This window comes from Meleagris gallopavo, chromosome 30 (genome assembly GCF_905368555.1).
Source record: "Meleagris gallopavo chromosome 30, MGAL_WU_HG_1.1, whole genome shotgun sequence".
In the NCBI taxonomy this organism is placed as follows: Eukaryota; Metazoa; Chordata; class Aves; order Galliformes; family Phasianidae; genus Meleagris; species Meleagris gallopavo.
Window position 1 is genome coordinate 3,239,745 of NC_139433.1, and position 17,551 is coordinate 3,257,295.

General features: G+C 63.7%; 5 protein-coding genes across 11 annotated transcripts; 1 reads left to right on the forward strand and 4 right to left on the reverse strand.

The window, feature by feature from the left end:
- Positions 1 to 4: 4 nt before the first annotated feature.
- On the reverse strand, positions 5 to 1,900 carry C30H19orf25 (chromosome 30 C19orf25 homolog). 2 transcript variants are annotated; one of them, XM_085211842.1, is made up of 3 exons: positions 1,765 to 1,900; positions 1,058 to 1,229; positions 5 to 982 (listed from the first exon to the last, which is right to left on the reverse strand). In XM_085211842.1, the coding sequence occupies exons 1-3, from the start codon at positions 1,813 to 1,815 to the stop codon at positions 804 to 806; spliced, it is 402 nt and encodes a 133-aa protein (XP_085067968.1). In that variant the 5' UTR covers positions 1,816 to 1,900; the 3' UTR covers positions 5 to 803. The 2 variants fall into 2 exon arrangements, with proteins under 2 accessions (XP_085067968.1, XP_085067969.1); XM_085211843.1 differs by lacking the exon at positions 1,765 to 1,900 and adding an exon at positions 1,606 to 1,758.
- LOC146542497 (toll/interleukin-1 receptor domain-containing adapter protein-like) lies at positions 189 to 638 on the reverse strand. Its single transcript, XM_085211399.1, has one exon. It carries the CDS (start codon positions 636 to 638, stop codon positions 189 to 191), a length of 450 nt encoding a protein of 149 aa, XP_085067525.1.
- REEP6 (receptor accessory protein 6) lies at positions 1,899 to 5,670 on the reverse strand. 2 transcript variants are annotated; one of them, XM_085211839.1, is made up of 6 exons: positions 5,485 to 5,670; positions 3,254 to 3,347; positions 2,942 to 3,080; positions 2,594 to 2,762; positions 2,372 to 2,439; positions 1,899 to 2,048 (listed from the first exon to the last, which is right to left on the reverse strand). In XM_085211839.1, exons 1-6 carry the CDS (start codon positions 5,597 to 5,599, stop codon positions 2,031 to 2,033), a joined length of 603 nt encoding a protein of 200 aa, XP_085067965.1. In that variant the 5' UTR covers positions 5,600 to 5,670; the 3' UTR covers positions 1,899 to 2,030. The 2 variants fall into 2 exon arrangements, with proteins under 2 accessions (XP_085067965.1, XP_085067966.1); XM_085211840.1 differs by lacking the exon at positions 2,372 to 2,439 and having other exon boundaries at positions 5,485 to 5,669.
- Positions 5,642 to 11,129, forward strand: PCSK4 (proprotein convertase subtilisin/kexin type 4). 3 transcript variants are annotated; one of them, XR_014880168.1, is made up of 15 exons: positions 5,642 to 5,898; positions 6,656 to 6,760; positions 6,853 to 6,948; positions 7,113 to 7,241; positions 7,684 to 7,760; positions 7,855 to 7,943; positions 8,448 to 8,620; positions 8,770 to 8,982; positions 9,111 to 9,211; positions 9,285 to 9,388; positions 9,471 to 9,588; positions 9,786 to 9,965; positions 10,074 to 10,198; positions 10,312 to 10,582; positions 10,690 to 10,831. XR_014880168.1 is itself a non-coding variant. In XM_085211833.1 (15 exons), exons 1-15 carry the CDS (start codon positions 5,695 to 5,697, stop codon positions 11,067 to 11,069), a joined length of 2,214 nt encoding a protein of 737 aa, XP_085067959.1. In that variant the 5' UTR covers positions 5,660 to 5,694; the 3' UTR covers positions 11,070 to 11,129. The 3 variants fall into 3 exon arrangements, 2 of the variants coding, with proteins under 2 accessions (XP_085067958.1, XP_085067959.1); XM_085211833.1 differs by having other exon boundaries at positions 5,660 to 5,898; positions 10,463 to 10,582; positions 10,690 to 11,129; XM_085211832.1 differs by lacking the exon at positions 6,656 to 6,760 and having other exon boundaries at positions 10,463 to 10,582; positions 10,690 to 11,129.
- A 1,688-nt stretch (positions 11,130 to 12,817) lies between these two features.
- On the reverse strand, positions 12,818 to 17,453 carry ADAMTSL5 (ADAMTS like 5). 3 transcript variants are annotated; one of them, XM_010725016.4, is made up of 12 exons: positions 17,175 to 17,453; positions 16,172 to 16,241; positions 15,937 to 16,097; positions 15,540 to 15,600; positions 15,334 to 15,442; positions 15,124 to 15,251; positions 14,925 to 15,048; positions 14,426 to 14,509; positions 13,882 to 14,045; positions 13,568 to 13,796; positions 13,370 to 13,441; positions 12,818 to 13,280 (listed from the first exon to the last, which is right to left on the reverse strand). In XM_010725016.4, exons 1-12 carry the CDS (start codon positions 17,240 to 17,242, stop codon positions 12,973 to 12,975), a joined length of 1,578 nt encoding a protein of 525 aa, XP_010723318.1. In that variant the 5' UTR covers positions 17,243 to 17,453; the 3' UTR covers positions 12,818 to 12,972. The 3 variants fall into 3 exon arrangements, with proteins under 3 accessions (XP_010723318.1, XP_010723319.1, XP_010723320.1); XM_010725017.4 differs by lacking the exons at positions 15,937 to 16,097; positions 16,172 to 16,241; XM_010725018.4 differs by lacking the exons at positions 15,124 to 15,251; positions 15,334 to 15,442.
- Positions 17,454 to 17,551: the final 98 nt, after the last annotated feature.

Here is a 17,551-nt window from a genome sequence, read left to right on the forward strand (position 1 = left end):
GAAATCACATCCCACTTCCCAAGAAGGGTTTTATTGAGGATTTGTCAAGGTTTGTGATAACCACAGCCCCAGGCGCACCACTGCAGTGTCCCACTGCGTGCACCCATCATGGTGCCCCATTCCCACCACCCTGCTTCCACCAGAAGCACCGCACCACAAGACCCCCTCCCACCACCCCCAGCTGCCTCTCAGCTCTCAGCTCTCCTCGGCTCTCCTGGTAGGACCTGGGACGCTGCCAGGCTCCGCAGCAGCCGCTCAAAGAAGAAAGGGGTCTGATACTGCAGCTGGGTGAGGTGCTGCAGGAAGGGTGGCACCTCCTCCTTCCTCACCCCCAGGCACACGGGGAGCACCCTGGTGCCACCGCGCTCCACGACGTGCTGCAAGTTCCACTCGGACACCCGTTGGCACCACGCATCCCCCACAGATGTGGGGGAGAGCAGGAGGATGCCAACCCTGCTGGCACCGATGGCCTCAGTGGCACTCAGCACAACCGGGGTGCCGGCCACCTGGTCCCAGTGCTCCAAGTAGCCTCGGAAGCCCTTTTCTCCCAAGAACTCGGCGATGATGGAGGCGACGGCGTGGTCCTCAGGGCAGTACCAGATGGAGAAGTCGTAAGTGAAGCGATGCCGTGTAGACATGGTGCTGGCAGGGAGCAGAGCTGCTCACACAGCCACGTGGTGGGGATGAAGGCCGGGCTGCACCGGGTGCTTTGAAAACGCAGCTCTGTGGGCGCGCTGGGAGCACAAGGAGGCAGCCAGGGAGGCTCCCGGTGAGACCCCCCGGGGCTGCGCTGTGTCCCGACCTCAGAACGCCTTCTGCCGCATCTCGGCGATGTCTCTCTCCAGTGCCGTGCCCGCCCTCTGCAGTTCGTCACGCTTCTCTGCCAGCTCCCCGCGCGCCTCCCGCAGCCGCCGGTTCATCTCCACGTAACCGCGGCACTGCCGGTACAGCCGCTCCTGCTCCTCCACGCCGTCCTCCTGCCCTGTGAGGCGTGGGGGGCTCAATGGGGGTTCGGTGATCCCGGCTCCCCGCCCGTTGCTGCTGCCGCGGGGCTCACCTGGCGCGGGGCCGTCACGGTCAGCGCCGCTGCCCCGGGGAGGCTCAGCCGGGAGCAGGAGGACGGGGTCGGCCGGGGGTGCGCCCCGCACGTCGGCCAGGAGCTGCTCCACGGTGGGCGGCTCGGGGCGGGTGGGCAACACCCGTTTGGCCTTGGAGCTCATGGCGGGGCTCTGAGAGGGAGGGGAGGCTCACAGCCGGGACAGACGGACGCTCACCCCACGGGCAGATGGCTGCCCGCCCTCCCCGGACCCCCAGGAAGACAGACAGACAGACAGACTCTCCCCTCCACGCCTCTGGACGGACAGACCGGCCGACCGACCCTCCCTCAGACGGACAGATCGATCCCTTCCCGGACAGACAGACAGACAGACAGACATACGCAGCCTCAGCACGGTCACTCCTTCCCCGCCCCGGGATCTTTGCCCCACGACAAACAGACAGGCGGACAGACAGAACCTCTCACATCGCCAGTTGAAGGACACGCGTCCCTCCACCCCCCCACACAGACCCCGCTCTCCGGACAGACGGACGGACAGACAGACACACCCCTGACGCCCTCGCTCCTTCAGGACGAAGCCTTCCTCCCCGCTCCGTGGACAGATAGACGGACAGATAGTTCCCCTTCCCTGCCGCCAGACGGACAGATCTCCCCCCGCCCCAGGACAGACGGACAAACCGCCCCTCCCGGCCGCCGTACCGCCGTACCTGCACCGCCCCACGCGCGCCCCTCCTTCGGGCGCGCACCGATGACGTCATCTACGCGCCACCACCCGCGCACGAAAACCACGCCCCCTCTTAAAGGCGCCGCGGCGTCCCGGAGCGCGCGGAGCAGACGGGAATGAATCGGGAACAGTTTTACTTTTGTGGGGGGGAGCCGAGCCGAGGACCGGCCCGAGGAGCGGGGAGCGGGGGCCGGGCTCAGACCGGCCTTGTCCCGGTGCCTCATTTGCTTTTCGCTTCCTGTGCCAGCTTCACGGCGGCCCCGGGGGCTGCGGGAAAGAGAGAGCGCCGGGTGAGCGCCGGAGCCCGCAATGAACCCACCGGGACGGGAGAGCGCGGGGCTGCGGGAGCGGGGAGAGCCTGCGCTATAACTGCAGCGGGGGGCCGGGGGCTGCAGCAAAGGGGCCTAAAGAGAGGAGCGGGGCTTTAGGAGCGGGGCTTTAGGAGCGGGGCTTCAGGAGCGGGGCTTCAGGAGCGGGGCTTCAGGAGCAGGGCTTCAGGAGCAGGGCTTCAGGAGCAGGGCTTCAGGAGCAGGGCTTCGGCAGCGGGGCGTGGGCTCCGTGCTGGCTGTGGAAATGCGGCTGTTACGTACGGACACGCTGAGCTGCGGGGCGACCTCGGCAGTCAGCCGGGCTCTGCTGCTGAGCAGAGTGTGCAGAACTGCTCCGGGAGGCGTAGAGAGAAGAGAGACAACGAGAAGGGCTGGGCTGCCATCATGGCAGGGATGGGGCTACGGCCGGGGGGGGGGGGACAGGAGGGGCGTGGGGCACTGAGAGCTGCCCAGGCTGGGTGGGGGGGGATGGACCCACATTACCTTCTCTGGTGATGGCAGAGGCTGCGTCCAGTACTTTGGTGCTGAGGTCGCCGAGCACCGAATCCACAGCACGGTGATGCTTGAGGAAGCAGGGCCGGATGACGTTGTGGTAGAGCACTTGTGAGCCATTCCAGGACACCGGGGCCATGCACCACACCAGGAACAGGCACTGTTGGGGGGAGAGGAGCCGCAGAGATGGGTTGGGACAGCAGCGCAGCTGCTGGGGTGCTCCGCTCCCTCCTGCCCAAGGCTGGAGCTCTCCGGAGGCCCCAAAGCTCAATAGATGAACCCAGCCATAAAGAAGAGAGCTCCAGCACCTGCAGCCCCGTGCCCCCATGAAGGCGTTACCTTCCCAGCATAGTAGAAGGGGAACCAGTAGAGGAAAATGTCAGAGAAGAATTCGGCTATGCTGAAGACGCCGTAAACCACCCAGTATGTGAGCCACGTGGTGTCATCCTCCTTGTTGGAGCTCTCGATGGCTTTAATGCTGTGGGAGGGAAGGGACAGGTCACTGCTTCTGCAGGTTTGTTCCTACAGCAGGCACGGCCTCCCCACATCCCCAGGCCTTGCAGTGAGCCTGCCCCACAGCAGGTCCTGCTGCCCCTCCTGCACTCTGCCCTTCTCACGTTGCCCATCCAGGGCTGCACAGTCAGTACTTACGAGACATACGCAGGGTAGGCAAAGCCGATGAGGTTGCAGACTAATGAGGCACCGTAGCCAAACACCAGGTAGAGCCCCAGGAAGGCCAGGGAACCTGCAGGACAGAACCATGAGCCGGGGATTCCACATGGGGAGCTGTGCAGAGCTGCACTGCACTGCTGGGAAGAAGGGGTGCACACACCAGGCTTTGGTTTGGTCACTGTCCCCTCCCTGGCCTAGACTTTTCCATGGCGAACAGAACACATTCAGAGGGATGGAGGCAGCCCCAGGTGGGAGATGCACGCCTCCCTGCTGCCCTCTGCTCACTACCCTTTGTGTGCTTGTGCTGAGCGTGTTAGGATTCAGCCCTCTGAGAGCCAGCAATCCAGCTTCCCTGTCATTAAATTAAATTGTTAAATTAAAGACAAGGCAAAGCGCCGGCTGTTTGGCACCTCCCCAGTCCCCAGGTGCTGCGGCAGAGGAGCACTTGCTGCCAAACCACCACTGTGGTGGAGCAGAGCACACAGCCTTTCTGTGCCACCCCAACGGCGTCTCAGCTCCTGCACACCCTGCTTACAGCACTGCCAGCAGCATAAGCGCCTTATCCTACAGCAGGGAAGAAAGCTGGGACTTAGCCTGTCTGTGGCAGTGAATTAAAGGAAAGGGGCACAGAGGACGGCTCATCCCTGCACTGCTCACAGCAGCAACTCAGTGCTGACATGGGCACCTCTGGGCTCGGGGCTTTGCAAGGAGATGGGCGCTGCTCCCAGCTCGTGGGAGCAATCACAGCTTCCCTCCGAGGGAAACAAGCAGGCAGGTTCAGGCAGCTCTGCGTTTCATTCCCTAAAGAGCCTTAGAATGGATTTCACAGGCTAAGTTTAGCCCTCAGAGAAATTTATGTAAGAGCAAAACACAAAGGAGAGGCTCAGCTTGCACAGAGGAGCCTTGTGTGAAGGAGGGCAGGAAGGAGACGCATCCTGGGGTCCTAAACCCGTAATGACACCAATGTGAGCACAGAAGGAGGAAAAATCCAGCGGAAGAAGGGATTCTGTGCACTATGGATCCTGATCGGGCTGGTGGAGGAGCTGCCCACGCTGCCCCAAGGCACCCAACCCCGGAGCCCCATCCCTGCCTCCAATGTGGGATGGGAGATCTTTGCAGCACTGAATGGAGAGCAAGGCTTGGCCACAGAGCTTGGCAAAGAGATTTCCCCAGCCATGAGCACAGGCAGCTTGCAAGTGTGTCACAGAGAGGATGCTGTCCTCTTCTGAGGTGCCCTTTACCTGCCAGAGGATCCAGCTCTGCTGCCCAGAGGCAGCTGCTGGGTCTGTGCTGGTTTAAAAGGTACCGAGCAGCCCCTTCTGGGTCCCAACAGAAATGAGGGACTGCTGCAGAGCAGGGGGAAGGGAGGAAGGAATCCGATACTTGTTGTTGAGCACCAGCTTCACCTTTCCAGACACCGGAGCTGCGCTGCAGGAGCAACGCCGCTGCTCTGTCCCCATCACCCACAGCCCAAAATGCAACCAGAGCCCCAGCAGCAGGCATCTGGCAGCCCAGCACTGCTCCAAACTCGTGTCTGCTTCTGCATGCGTCTCCCAGCGGAGCAGCCAAGCTCTACAGCAGCCACGGGGCCAGGAACCGGGCTGGGAGCACAGCAGGGGAACCCGGTTCCCCCCCAGGAGGTTCCATACGGAAATGTGGAGGCAGATGGCAAGCCATAAACGGGGCCGAGGAACAAACGTGGCCAAGGCTGAGATGACAGCCGCACCGAGGGGTCAAGTGGTGCCAGGATCAGCTCCCTAGGGAGATATCTCTGGTTTCTCATTAATGAACAAACAGCATCTGGTTAACGAGCAGACCTCTGCCCTCCTGCTTAGGGGGCGGTTGGGGGTTGGTCCCACGCCGCAGCTGGGCTTCCCCAGGGCAGGGGAACGTGGGGACCGAGCCTGGGGATGGCTGTGAAGCCCACCCAGCGGCGTGTGGGGCTGAGAGGGGCAGGGGGGATGGGGGAGAGGAAGGAGAGTGGGGAAGGGGAGGGGGCTGCCACCCCCCAAAATACCCAACGGCCCCCCTGGGCAGCTCCCTCACCCCCCCCCCGGGCAGCAGCCGGGCCCCGGGCTGGGCAGCGCGGTGCTGTCAGCGCAGCCGAGGGCAGGGGGGCAGCCGAAATTAGGGGAGGGGGCTGAGGGGTCCCCGGGGGCGGCTCCTGAGCTGGGGAAAAAAGGGATCCCGCGGTGGGGCTGCGGGCGCACCTGTGGCCAGGTAGAGCCGGCGGACGCCGGTGCGAGCCTCCAGGCGGCCGAGGAAGTCGGAGAGCGGCCCGGGGCGGTCGAGGAAGCGCTGCAGGCGCTGCTGCACGGAGCCCATGGCTGCGGGCCCCGCTCGGCCGCGGGTCAGTGCGGAGCTGTGCGGGGCGGGGCGGGCGGGCGGCGTCGCCGTGTCCGTGGCAACGATCGCGGGGCATGGCGGCACCGCGCGGCCTGGGGGCGGCCTGGGGGCTGCGGCTGCTGCTGGGTCTGGGTCTGAGGGGGGGTCTGGGGCTCCCGCAGGGTCTGCCCGCAGCCCGGCCCCGAGTCTATATGAGCAGCTGGGCCGTGCGGGTGGAGGCGGGGCCGCGGGATGCGGGGCGGTTGGCGAAGCGGCACGGGATGCTGTGCGTTGGGCAGGTGAGGTCCGACACGCAGGTTGAGGGAGCTGGGCTCGTTCAGCCTGGAGAAAAGAAGGCTGCGGGGTGACATCAGTGCAGCCTTCAGGACCTAAAGGGAGCCTGCAAACGGGAGGGGAGTCAGCTCTTGGAGAGGGGAGATAACAGCAGGACAAGGGGAACGGTTTGAAGCTGAGGGAGGGCAGATTTAGGTTGGATGTCAGGGGGAAGTTGTTTGCTGTGAGAGTGGTGAGGTGCTGGAACAGCTGCTCAGAGAGGCTGTGGATCCCCGTCCGTCCCTGGAGGTGTTCAAGGCCAGGTTGGATGGGGCCCTGGGCAGCCTGTTATTAAATGTGGAGGTTGGTGGCCCTGCGTGTGGCAGGGGGTTGGAGCTTCGTGATCCTTGAGGTCCCTTCCAACCCTGTGGTTCTGTGATTCTGTGACCCGCTGTAGGTGGGATGTAGGGCTGTGTAGGGGTACACGAGTTCCTATAAGGCTACACCACACAAGCACAGGTAGCCCGTGCACAAAGCCCCCATCCTGCAGAGCATCCTCTCTTCCAGTCCCACCCTGGCCCAGTGAGCCTGCTTTGGCAGAGGGATTGGACTCGATGATCCCTAGAGGTCCCTTCCAGCCCCTACAGTTCTGTGATCCTCTGGCACACCCAATGCAGCTCAGCAGAGTGTGAACACGCATCCCAACCCAGCAGAGCTGGCACACTCACATCCCCACCTCCTCGCTCATCTCCGTGCAACCCCTGAGCTCAGCCCTCACTGCAGGTGCTGGAGGAAGAGCCCTACTACCACTTCCAGCACCGTGGCTCCAGGCAGACGTCCCTGAGCAGGCACTGGGGCTGGAGCCTGCGGCTGAGCAGGGAGCCACAGGTAGGGGCTGGGCTGCACGATGGACCCAGGGGAGGGCATAGGGTGACCCTATGGGAACACAGAGAGTGCCAACAACGCTGCTTCCCACCCAGGTTCTCTGGTTTGAGCAGCAAACGGTGAAGAGTCGCGCCAAGAGGAGCGTCAGCGTGGTGCCCACGGATCCCTGGTTCCCCAAGCAGTGGTACATGGTGAGATTTTGCCGCTCTCCCATCTAATCCCGATGTCCTCGAGCGAATCACCTGCCCTGAGTATAAGCAGGGCTAATGCCGGCAGAGATGAGACAGCAGGAGGGTCCTTGAAGGACGTCCTCCACCTGCTGCTCTGCACCAATCGATCCCAATCCGTTTTCCAGAACAACGACATCAGCCCCGATCTCAACATCCTTGCTGCTTGGAGCAAAGGCTACACTGGCCGGGGGGTCGTGCTGTCCATCCTGGATGATGGCATTGAGAAGGACCACCCTGACCTGGCTGCTAACTACGTAACTACGCTCCCTTGGGCAGAGCTCTGAGCTTTGGAGCTGGGAAGGGATGGCACAGCTCTGCAGCCCGTGGGATTTGTGGTGGGAATTCAGCCTTACCGTGCTTGGATCAAAGGGCTTTGTGTCTCTGCCATCGTTTCTCACATCAAGGAAATGTTACAACTTGTGCACAGATGAGCCCCCAGAATAGTCAGATGTAATTACAGCAAGCTGCAAAGCAAGTAGAGCTTGTAAGCCCTCACGTGCTCAGAGAGCAAAGAGAACAGGGGAACTTTAATCAGTTCAGAGCAGCGTGGGTTTGGTTGAGCCCAGCAGGTTCAGGCGAGGCTGATGCAGTCGCTGGGCATGCAGGGACCTCCCTGCGCTGGGTGTCTGCCCTGAGCTGGCACAGCTCCTCTTCACAGTGTGATTTTGTCACGTCGGTGCCCCGTTTTGCACTTAGGATCCCCTCGCGAGTTATGACTTCAACAGCAACGACCCCGACCCCCAGCCCAGGTACAACGCCTGGGATGAGAACCGGTGAGTTTTGTCCTCTGGTTCTGCATGGAAATCCCCTCCTGAGCTGGGAGCAGAGCTGTGCCAGCCCCCCAGATCTCCTGTGTCTGCCCCTCAGGCACGGGACGCGCTGTGCAGGAGAGGCAGCAGCCGTAGCCAACAACCAGATCTGCGGTGCAGGCATTGCATACAATGCAAAAATTGGAGGTGAGCAATTCCTCCTCCTGCTGCTTGGCGTGGGAAGGAGGCACCTGCAGGAGCACGTGCCTTCAGCCTGCAACCCTCGGGCTGATCCCAGCAGCACCACAGTGCTGTAAAACCAGGGAGCTGCAGGACCTGAGGCTTCAGAGCAGTGCTTTGGACTGGATGATGTTTCATGGATGTGAAGCCCTGAGGGCTTCCTGGCCGCTGGGCTGCTCCAGGGGAAGTTTAGGGCTCGCACAGCACTAGAGGGTGCTGCGGACTTGCAGCAGGCCCAGCAGCAGCGCAGGGCTCTGCCTCCGCACACTGCAAACTGGTGCCCTGCTCACTGCCCAGCTTCCCTGCAAAGTGACTGTGCCAAATGGGGTTAAAACTGGGGGAACTGCACGGGGGTTAAGAAGGATTGATAATCCAGCAGTGGCTGCACTGACCTGCAGGAAGCTGATGGCTGTGGAGCAGGGCTGGGGCTGGTCAGACCCGATGAGCCTCACTGCCAGATCACCTCCCCAGGTGTGCGGATGCTGGACGGTCCCATCACGGACATCGTGGAGGCTCAGTCCCTCAGCCTGCGGCCGCAGCACATCCATATCTACAGTGCCAGCTGGGGCCCTCTGGATGATGGGAGGCACGTGGATGGCCCGGGTGTGCTGGCCATGAAAGCTTTTCACAATGGGATCACAAAAGTAAGCACAGCACTCACGTCCTGTAGGTTGCTGGCTCCGGATCAGAGCAGTAGTGTGCTGGTGCTGGTGCAGCAAGGATACTTTGGGTTCTCCAGCACAGAGCTGGATGGTGACAAGGCCATCTCCTGCTCATCCTCTCCCTGTCCCAGGGGCGTGGGGGGCTCGGTTCCATCTTCATCTGGGCCTCTGGCAATGGTGGCATCAATTACGACAACTGCAACTGCGATGGGTACACCAACAGCATCTACACACTGACAGTGGGCAGTGCCTTTGCCAGCGGCCGGCAGCCCCGCTACAGTGAACCCTGTGCCTCCACCCTCACCACCACCTACAGCAGCAGCACCAGCAGCGAAGCGCAGATTGTGAGTGCCCCCCAGCCTGGACAGGAGGAGGTGCTTCCATCCGAGTGTCTGTGCTGGGGCACCGAGGGACCAGGGTGCGTCCTCCAGCAGGGGACAAGGGATGAACCCCCATCCCTTCCCCTCCCCAGGTGACCACTGATCTGCACCACCGCTGCACCGACAGACACGCAGGCAGCTCTGCCTCGGCCCCATTGGCTGCAGGGATGGTCGCCCTCGCTCTGGAGGCCAAGTAGGTGCCGGGGGGCTGCCCCCAGAGCTCCCCCGAAAGCAGGGACTTCTTCCCAACACCCTCTCCCTCCCAGCCCAGCACTGACCTGGCGTGATGTGCAGCACCTGGTGGTCAGGGCCTCCCGACCCGCTCACCTGCAGGCAGAGGATTGGGCTGTGAACGGAGTCGGGCGCAAGGGTGAGTCTGTGGCTGCTGGCTTCAACCAGTCCCCAGCCCTCAGAGCAGAGGGGCTCACGTGCCCCCTTCTCCCACATCCCAGTGAGCCACCACTACGGCTACGGGCTGCTGGATGCAGCTCTGCTGGTGGAGCTGGCCCAGGCGTGGGCAGGAACCCAGCCTCAGCGGAGGTGTTCCATCGAAGCTCTCCACGCCCCCCGGTAAGGAACGAGGTCCCCTGGGTCCGACCTCATGCAGGGGCTTTCTTGGAGCAAAGCTGTGCTGCATCTGATGCAGGAACTGCATCCCAGGAGTTGGTTTCTGCTGTCAGCGCAGGGCTGTGGTTAGAGCCACGGCAGAGGGCAGGATGCCCATTGAGGGGGGGGGGATGCTCTCACCCCCTTCTTGTGCCCATCAGGAACATCGGCTCCAAACTCACCGTGTCTGCAGACACCTCCTCCTGCTCGGGGAGGACCAGGAGCATCCGCTCACTGGAGCATGTCCAGGTGCAGCTCTCGCTGAGCTACAGCCGCCGGGGGGACCTGCAGGTTGCGCTGAGGAGCCCCATGGGGACCACGTCCACACTGGTGTCTGTGCGGTAAGGGTTGTGCCGAGTCCTGGCAGTGCCCTGTTATGCTCAGCCCAGAGTGTCTGCAGAGCCCCCTTTGGTCTGCACCACCTGCAGCCCCCCCATGTCTGCCCACAGCCCATACGACACCAGCCAGCAGGGCTACAAGGACTGGACCTTCATGTCCACGCATTTCTGGGATGAGAACCCCAACGGGACCTGGACACTGCAGCTGGAGAACAAGGGCGATGCCTACAACACAGGTGGGCACTGGGGGGACAAAACCATCCACCGGTACCACGCAGTGCTTCCCTCCCCTTCCTTCCCCCTATTTGGTTGGCATCTGACCGTCCTCTCTCTGCTTCCCTCTGGGCAGAGCCCCTGGGAGAGCCCTGTCTCTGTGGGGGCTGTGCTTTGGGGTCCTATAGAGGGCATTGCAGCTTCCAGCCCCACATCCACCACCAAGGACGTGGGTCGGGGACGTACGGCCGCCTCCCAGCACTGCATCCTCTTCCTCCCACCACCAGGCGTGCTGACCAGCTTCATCCTTCACCTGCACGGCACAGATGAGGACATGATGGCCAGGCACTTCTCAGCCCCCATCACGGGCGAGTGCACCAAGTGGGATGCGCAGGGAGCATGCGAGGGTGAGCGCATCCCTCAGCACGACTTCGGGCAGGAGGGGACGATGCTCTCAGTTCCTGGTGGCTCCGAGGGGCCCCACGTCCCCACTCACACCTCCATCCCTTTGCAGAGTGCAGTGGCTCCTTCTATGCCCACCAGAGCTCCTGCCTGTCCTACTGCCCACCCCGCTCCTACGGCCGCTCCCGGAGCACCACGCACACATCCCGCACCTGCGCCCGCTGCCACCACTCCTGCTACACGTGCCAGGGCACCTCGGCCAACAACTGCACCTCCTGCCCCGCTGCCCACACCTTTGATGAGGACACCCACTCCTGCTTCTCTCCGCAGGGCCTCTCCCCCCAGGAAGGGCAGCATAGGAACCTCCTCCTCATCGTCCTCCTGCTCTGTGAGACCTCGATCCTCTTTGCCATGCTGTCCTGTACGTTCCGTACTGCGTGGCTATGTGTGCTGGCTGGCTGTGCAGGTCGCTGCTGGGCTGGGGGAAAGTGACACCAGCTTGGCCCACAGCCATCCGTACCCCTCTTCAAAATAAACCCCCTATTGTCTTTATGGGCTGCTCCCACCCAGCTTCCAGCTCGGCACGTGGATACGGACACAGCGATGGCTGCCGTCCCCTGCTGCCTCATCCCTGCACCCCCAGGACTGGGGCAGTGTTGGACACAGCCCTGGTTCATTGAGGTGATGCCCAGAGGGAGCAGAGCACGGACCCCACGGCCTTTCCCAGGCAGAGAGAGGTGGGGAGGACACGTGATGTCCCTCCAAACAGCTGCACCCGAGTAAACACATCTTGTGCTGGAAGGGTCAAAAGCCCACATCTGGGTATGGAGCAGGAGCTGGGTGCTGTGTTGCTGCTTGGAGAGAACAGCCCCAGTCCGTGCTGCAGTGCTGGCACACGGTTCAGCCTTCAGGAACGTGCCTGGGGCCACTGCACACCACGGTGCCCTGTGTCCCAGCAGCACGGCACAGCTGTGCCCCAGCACGCAGCACGGCGCCGGGCTGGGACAGCGTGGGGACCGCTGCCAGCGGGGGCCCTCCTGGGGACATCACTGCCAAATGGGAGTCAGCCACCACTGCAGGACACGGGCATGGAGCAGAGAAGTGCAGCATTGCTGGGTGTTGGCCATCCGAGTCCTGTACCTGCTGTGCCATCCCCAGGCTTGACGTGTTTGCACAGCTGGGGCACATTTGGATGTCACCGAGGAGAGAAAGACCTTTGTCCAAGCGTGCAGTCACCAGGAAGCTGCGTTCCCATCACGGCACGCTGCCTGCAGCTGTGCTGGCCCCCGGCCTGGTGGGATTTAAGGACCCTCCCTGGGGGTCTCTCCCCTCCCTGCCATGGGCTGTCCCATCCCCAGCGTGCAGCCTGCAGTGCAGAACTGACACTGAGCACGTCGTGCTGGGGGAGAGGTGGGGATGGGGAGGGCCGTGTGTGTCCGAGAGCAGCCCCACCTCATACAGCCCCATCCCAGATCCAAACCCCATCCTCACTGTGCACCAGAGCTGTCCCAGGAGCAGGAGGGGTTCTCCCACCACTCGGTGCTGGGTCCCATTGGCAGCCTCCTGAGCAAGGAGAGCAGCTGGGCTCCAGCACAACTAGCGTATGAGCACAGTTCTGCCTCATTGCAGTGACAATGAAGATATGGAGAACAGCAAAGCTCCTGAGCACGCAGCCCAAACCCCTCAGACAGCAGGGTGGGGAGAGACCCCCAGCACAGGGGTCCAAAGGGGATGGCACAGAACTGCCCAGCACTGCTCACTGCCTGGGGACCCCCCCCTCCAAGAGCAAATGTGCCCAGGGACAAGCCCTGCTGGGTGGAAGGAGCACATTTATTGGGCACCAGCATCTTCCTGCCCCTAACCACTGCAGGGTGCCTCACCTGTGCTCCAAATCACCTGGCACCACCCAGGCTGATCCCAACACCCTGTGCCCATGGTGTGACTTTCCCTGGGGTGCGTGGCGCAGCGCCGGGGTGTCCCCATCCCTGTCCCCATCTATGGGCCCCGTGGGACACAGCCAGAGCACGGCTTGTGTTACGGCACAGCGACGGACCCGCGCCTCCGCCGGAAGGGAGATAAGCGGAGGTCCCGGCCCTGAGAGGCACAGCCTGGCAGGCAGCCATGTGGGGATGGGCACGGGGATGTGCTACTTGGGGGGCTCAGTGTGGGGACACGGGACAGCACCCCAGGGTGGGGACACACTGGGTTTATTTCAGCCAGGAAAGGGCCTACACAGCAAGCGAGCGATAGATAGGTTTATTTTCTGCAAAAATAATAAATTACCACTCCCCTCCACCACCCCCCATGGCCGTGCCGAGGGCCGCTGAGGGTCCCACAGCACAGCAGGAGGGGTCCCGTCCCCCCATCCCCACTGGGGTCCCCCATCCCTGCAGCCTCATTGCAGGTGGGCACAGTGCCGTTCCGCGTCCCGCACCGCGCGCTCCTCGCGGGGCGACCACGGCCGTGCGTAGCCGTCGCGCTGCAGCAGGATGCGGTTCAGCGTGTGCTCGTAGTTGACGTGCCGCCGTGCCATCAGCACGTATTCGTGGCCCCCCAGCAGCGTGGGGCAGCCACACGTGTCCGGCACCCAGACGTACTCCCGCGGTACCATGGGGAAGCGGTGCCGGTACGGTGTCACCACCTGCACCTCGTAGCGCATCTCCTGCCCCACCGAGCGCCGTGCCAGGATCCGTGCTCGGAACACTGCGGGGTGGGAGTGGGGTGCACTGAGTGGGGCATCACGCCGGGTGTTGCCCCCCCCCTGCCCTGCCCCCTGCCCCACTGCTGCTCACCGAAGTCACTCTGGCAGAAGTGCCGGATGCGCTGGGAGCGTCCCTTGGGTGGACGGCACCGCCCGCATCGCCCTGTTGGGACAAAGGCTAGGACGTGGCACCCAAACCCCCCCATGGGACCGTATCTCATAAGGAGAGAGGGGGCACTTCTGGACTCCAGAACGCAGCCCAGGGGTGTGGGAGGATGTGGGAGGTCACCTGCAGCAGCTCTGACCCCAGGGGGGCTTTGCGGTGGCAGTGGCTCTGTGATGGGGCCCCGGGCCCTGGGGGGCACTGTGGGGAGTGGGGGCTCAGCCGGCGGGGGGCTGCCGGCCCCACGGGGCTGGGGCTGCCGCAGGGCACTGGTGTCCACCACGCTGTGCTGGGGGTGCCCGCGGGGCAGCCAGAACTCATACTCAATGCCTGGGTTGGGCTCCTGCAGCAGCACCTGTGTGTTCAGGGGCAGAGCTAAGGGGATCGTTGGGGCTGGGGGCAGCTGCCCGCACCTCCACATTGCCCCCCGCGCTCCCCACCAGCACATGGAGGTCCTCATCTGTGGGTCCCGGTGCCTCCAGGCTCTCGGTCCCGTCGGGGCTGCGGGCGTAGAGCAGCTGTGTGCCAGCTGCCTCGTAGGGCCCCGGCCAGGCGATGGACCAGTCCCCATTGAGCACGTAGCGTCCGTTGCTCCTCATCAGGGCTGTGGGAAGGAGCGCATCTGGGTTGAGCCACGCATGGACCAGGGACCGGCACACCGGGCTGGGCTGGGAGGGGGCACTGAGCCCCCATTGGAGGCCCGCAGGAGGGCAGCAAGGGTTGGGAACGTTGTGTGTGGGGTGTGGGGGAGCGTTAAATCCATGGCAGGTTTGGCCCAGGTCCCACGGCACAGCTGGATCCCAAGGGCAGAGCTCCCCAGTCCCCCAAGTCCCGTAGTGGCCCTGCACTGGCCAAAATTCACAGCCACCACCTCTGGAAGTGCCCTGAGATGGGGAGCGTTGCGCTCAGAGTGGGGAGAGTGGTGCTGCACAGTGGCCATAGGATGGACTGGGACGGACTGGGAGGGGACAGAACACATCCTACCAAGGAAGTTGCGGCTTTTGTCCGTCACCTTGATGTTGGTGGCTCCAGCGGGAATCTTGGTCACATTCATGTACCCAAAATGACCTGAAGGTGGGCAGGGAGTCAGGGCAGAATGTGGCCTGAGGGGATATCATGGGGACAGCAGGGCCAGAGCTGGGACACCCACAGGGTGAGTGAGGAGAAGTGGGAGGGGATTTGGCAGTGGGGCACCCCCATGGCATTGGCCCTGCCTGACCCCATCCACTGGGACATGCAGGTCATGCGTGGCCACCTCCCTTCCCACAGCACAGCCAGGACCCCAAAAGGGGACATGGACCGCATGTGCCCTGGGTGCACCCTGGAGACCCCTCAACAGCCCTGGGGATCACCAGACCATAGCAACACCCCAGAGGTGGTGGGGCTTGCAGGAAACGCAGGCAGGGGATGGGGGGGAGGGGGGACAGGGGAGCCAAGAGCCAAAGCATTCACCCATGGAGGGGCCGGGGCAATGTTCATTCACCGGAGAAGGGCTCCGTGTCCTGGAAGAGGCGATGCACAAAGAGGCACCCATCCTGCCCGCCACTGCACCGGCTGCAGACACGGGTCTGTGCACCCATGCCTAGGATCCCATCACAGCCAACGCTCTGCAGGAGCAGAGATGTGGTGTCAGGGCAGGGACAGGGACCGGTGGCAGGGGTCCCATCCCCACACACACCCACCAGGCAGCGCCCACCGACGCACAGATCCGTGGAGCCAGGCCTGCAGCGGGTGCCATCCAGCACTCGGCCAAAGGTGTAGTAGAAGTTGTGCCCCACAGCCAAGCAGTTGAGGTCACAGACGTTGGGGGCTGCAGAGCCAGAGGGAAGGAGGGGACACCAGTGGTGGGGGCATCAGGGCCCCCGGTGGTGCCCCCACGCCCTGGGGCTCACCTCCATAGAAGGGCACCCAGCGGTGCCGGGTCTGCATGCCCTGCACGGGTTTGTCGTCATATAGGGAGCACTGCATGGCACGGAACGGCACCGAGCCGCCAGGGCAGCCCTGTGGGGATGGCACGATGGGGCAATAGGGTCTGGAACGTGGAACCCACAGTGCCATGCTGTGCTGTGCTGCGCTGTGCTGCACCATGGATGCTCACCTGCAGCTGGCAGAGCCGGTACTGCCGCTGGTCCCCTGTGCACGGCTCCTCCTCGGCAGAGCTGCAGCACAGCATCAGCAGGGTTAGCGTCGGGGTTAGTGTTACAATTAGGATTAAGGCAGCCCCATGCAGCCCTGTGACTCCATGGAGACTTCTTGTGGGGCTGGGATGCTCCAACTGGGCTGGGAGTGATGCACAAATGAGAGCAGAACCGCAGTGCCCCATATGGGGCTGTGTCCCACATCTCCTGCTGTGGACAGCCAAATTCGAAACCTTCTACCTCCCCCATTCCTCCCACTCTAAAACCATTCTGAACCATCGTGTGGGATGGTGCCCAGGTGCTGAGGGGTTCTGAGCATGGGGACACACCAGGGGCTGCACTGCCCTCCCCGCTCACCGCAGACACCTCCGGGTGCGGAACGCAACGCCGTCCCCGCAGGAGCTGGAGCAGACACTCCATGGCCCCCACGGCCCCCACGCACCCTGGGCTGGCTGCCGGCGGGGCCGAGCGTGGGTGGGGGGCTCAGGGGCCCACATTGCTCCTCCTGGGACTGGGACCTGCGTGGAGGAAGGGGACAATCATGGCTGGGGCTGATATGTGGCCGGAGCAGCCCGGTGCCCCCAACCCTCACCTGTGTGGTGACGATGCCACAACCCAGGCTGAGCCAGGCCAGGAGCAGCACCCGCCACGGCCACCAGCACCTGTGGAGCAGAGACACTGAGGGTACCCCACAACTACTGTGGTGCCACTGACGGGGTGACAACATGGGGACCCCAAGTTGAGACGGTGCAGGAAGGTCCCAGGGGCGCAGGATGCGGTGCCTCTTTGCCCCAAACTGTGCCACCGAGGTGGGTGCAGCCCCACAGGCGATGCCATCACCCTTATGGCACTGTGCTCAGCACAGCTCTGTGCACCTCACATGGCCCCACACATCACATTGCCTGCCGGGCTGGCGGTGCAGGATGGGACCTGCGTGGTGGAGGCGGTGGTGCAGCTGTGACTCAGTGTCCCTCCCTGAGCAGTGAGCCTGGATCCGGATCTGCCCTCTGTGAGCAACGCAGGGGGTGCCAGAGGGCTGCTCTATGTCCCTTCCCCGCAGTGCCTGACCCTGAGCACCCCACTGCCCACAAAAACTCATTTTCCTGTGGCCCTAAACCACCGCACGACCTCAAACCACCCCACATCCGCAAAACCACCCCATGGTCCCCAACGCACCCCGCAGCCCCACCCCACCCAGCAAAGAGGTGCGGGGGCCCCAGCCGTGCAGCAGGGACAGGGCCATTCCTGGGAATCCCCTGGCTGAGCCGGTTTCCTCCCACCCCGCTGCCGAGGTCTCTGGGGGCACAAATCCCCTCCCGCACCCCAGCACCACACGGGCAGCAGCAGCACAGCCAGACCCCCCCACACCCCCAATTTTCCCGCAGGGATCAGGAGCAGCCCATGGGGGCACAGGGGTCAGCAGTGATGCCCGACCCCAGCACGGTGCAGGAAGGCACCACGTGCCTCAGTTTCCCTGGGGTGAAGCAGAGCTCTGCGCGCCCATGGGGCAGCAGGGGGGGGGGTCCCACAGCCCACCTCCCCCCAGCAGGGTGGGCAGAGAGCTACGAGAGATTCAGCAGAATGCAGGGGCTTACCCGGCACCGTGGGGTCTCCTGGGGTGGGTGCGGGGTGCCAGGCCGTCCCGCCGCCCTATTACAGCCATGCCTAGCCCTGCTGCAGCACCAGCACCCAGGGGTGCACTCTGGGCGGTCCGTCCCGACCCAGAGGTCCCGCTATGGGGCCGGGCACACGGGGGGCAGCTCAGGACCCCCCCGGCCGAGCGGGCATCGCGTGCGCAGCTCCTGGGGCGGGCGGCCGCGCTCCCCTCCCGCTCGCCTCCCGTCCCTCCCCGCTGCGTTATTAATATCCAGCCCCAAAGGTGCGCCCAGCCCTCCCCAATCTCCTGCTTAACCCTTGGGGGCCCGCGGTGCTCCGAGCTGCGGGGGAGGTTCAGCCTGGGGGGGTGGGGGGG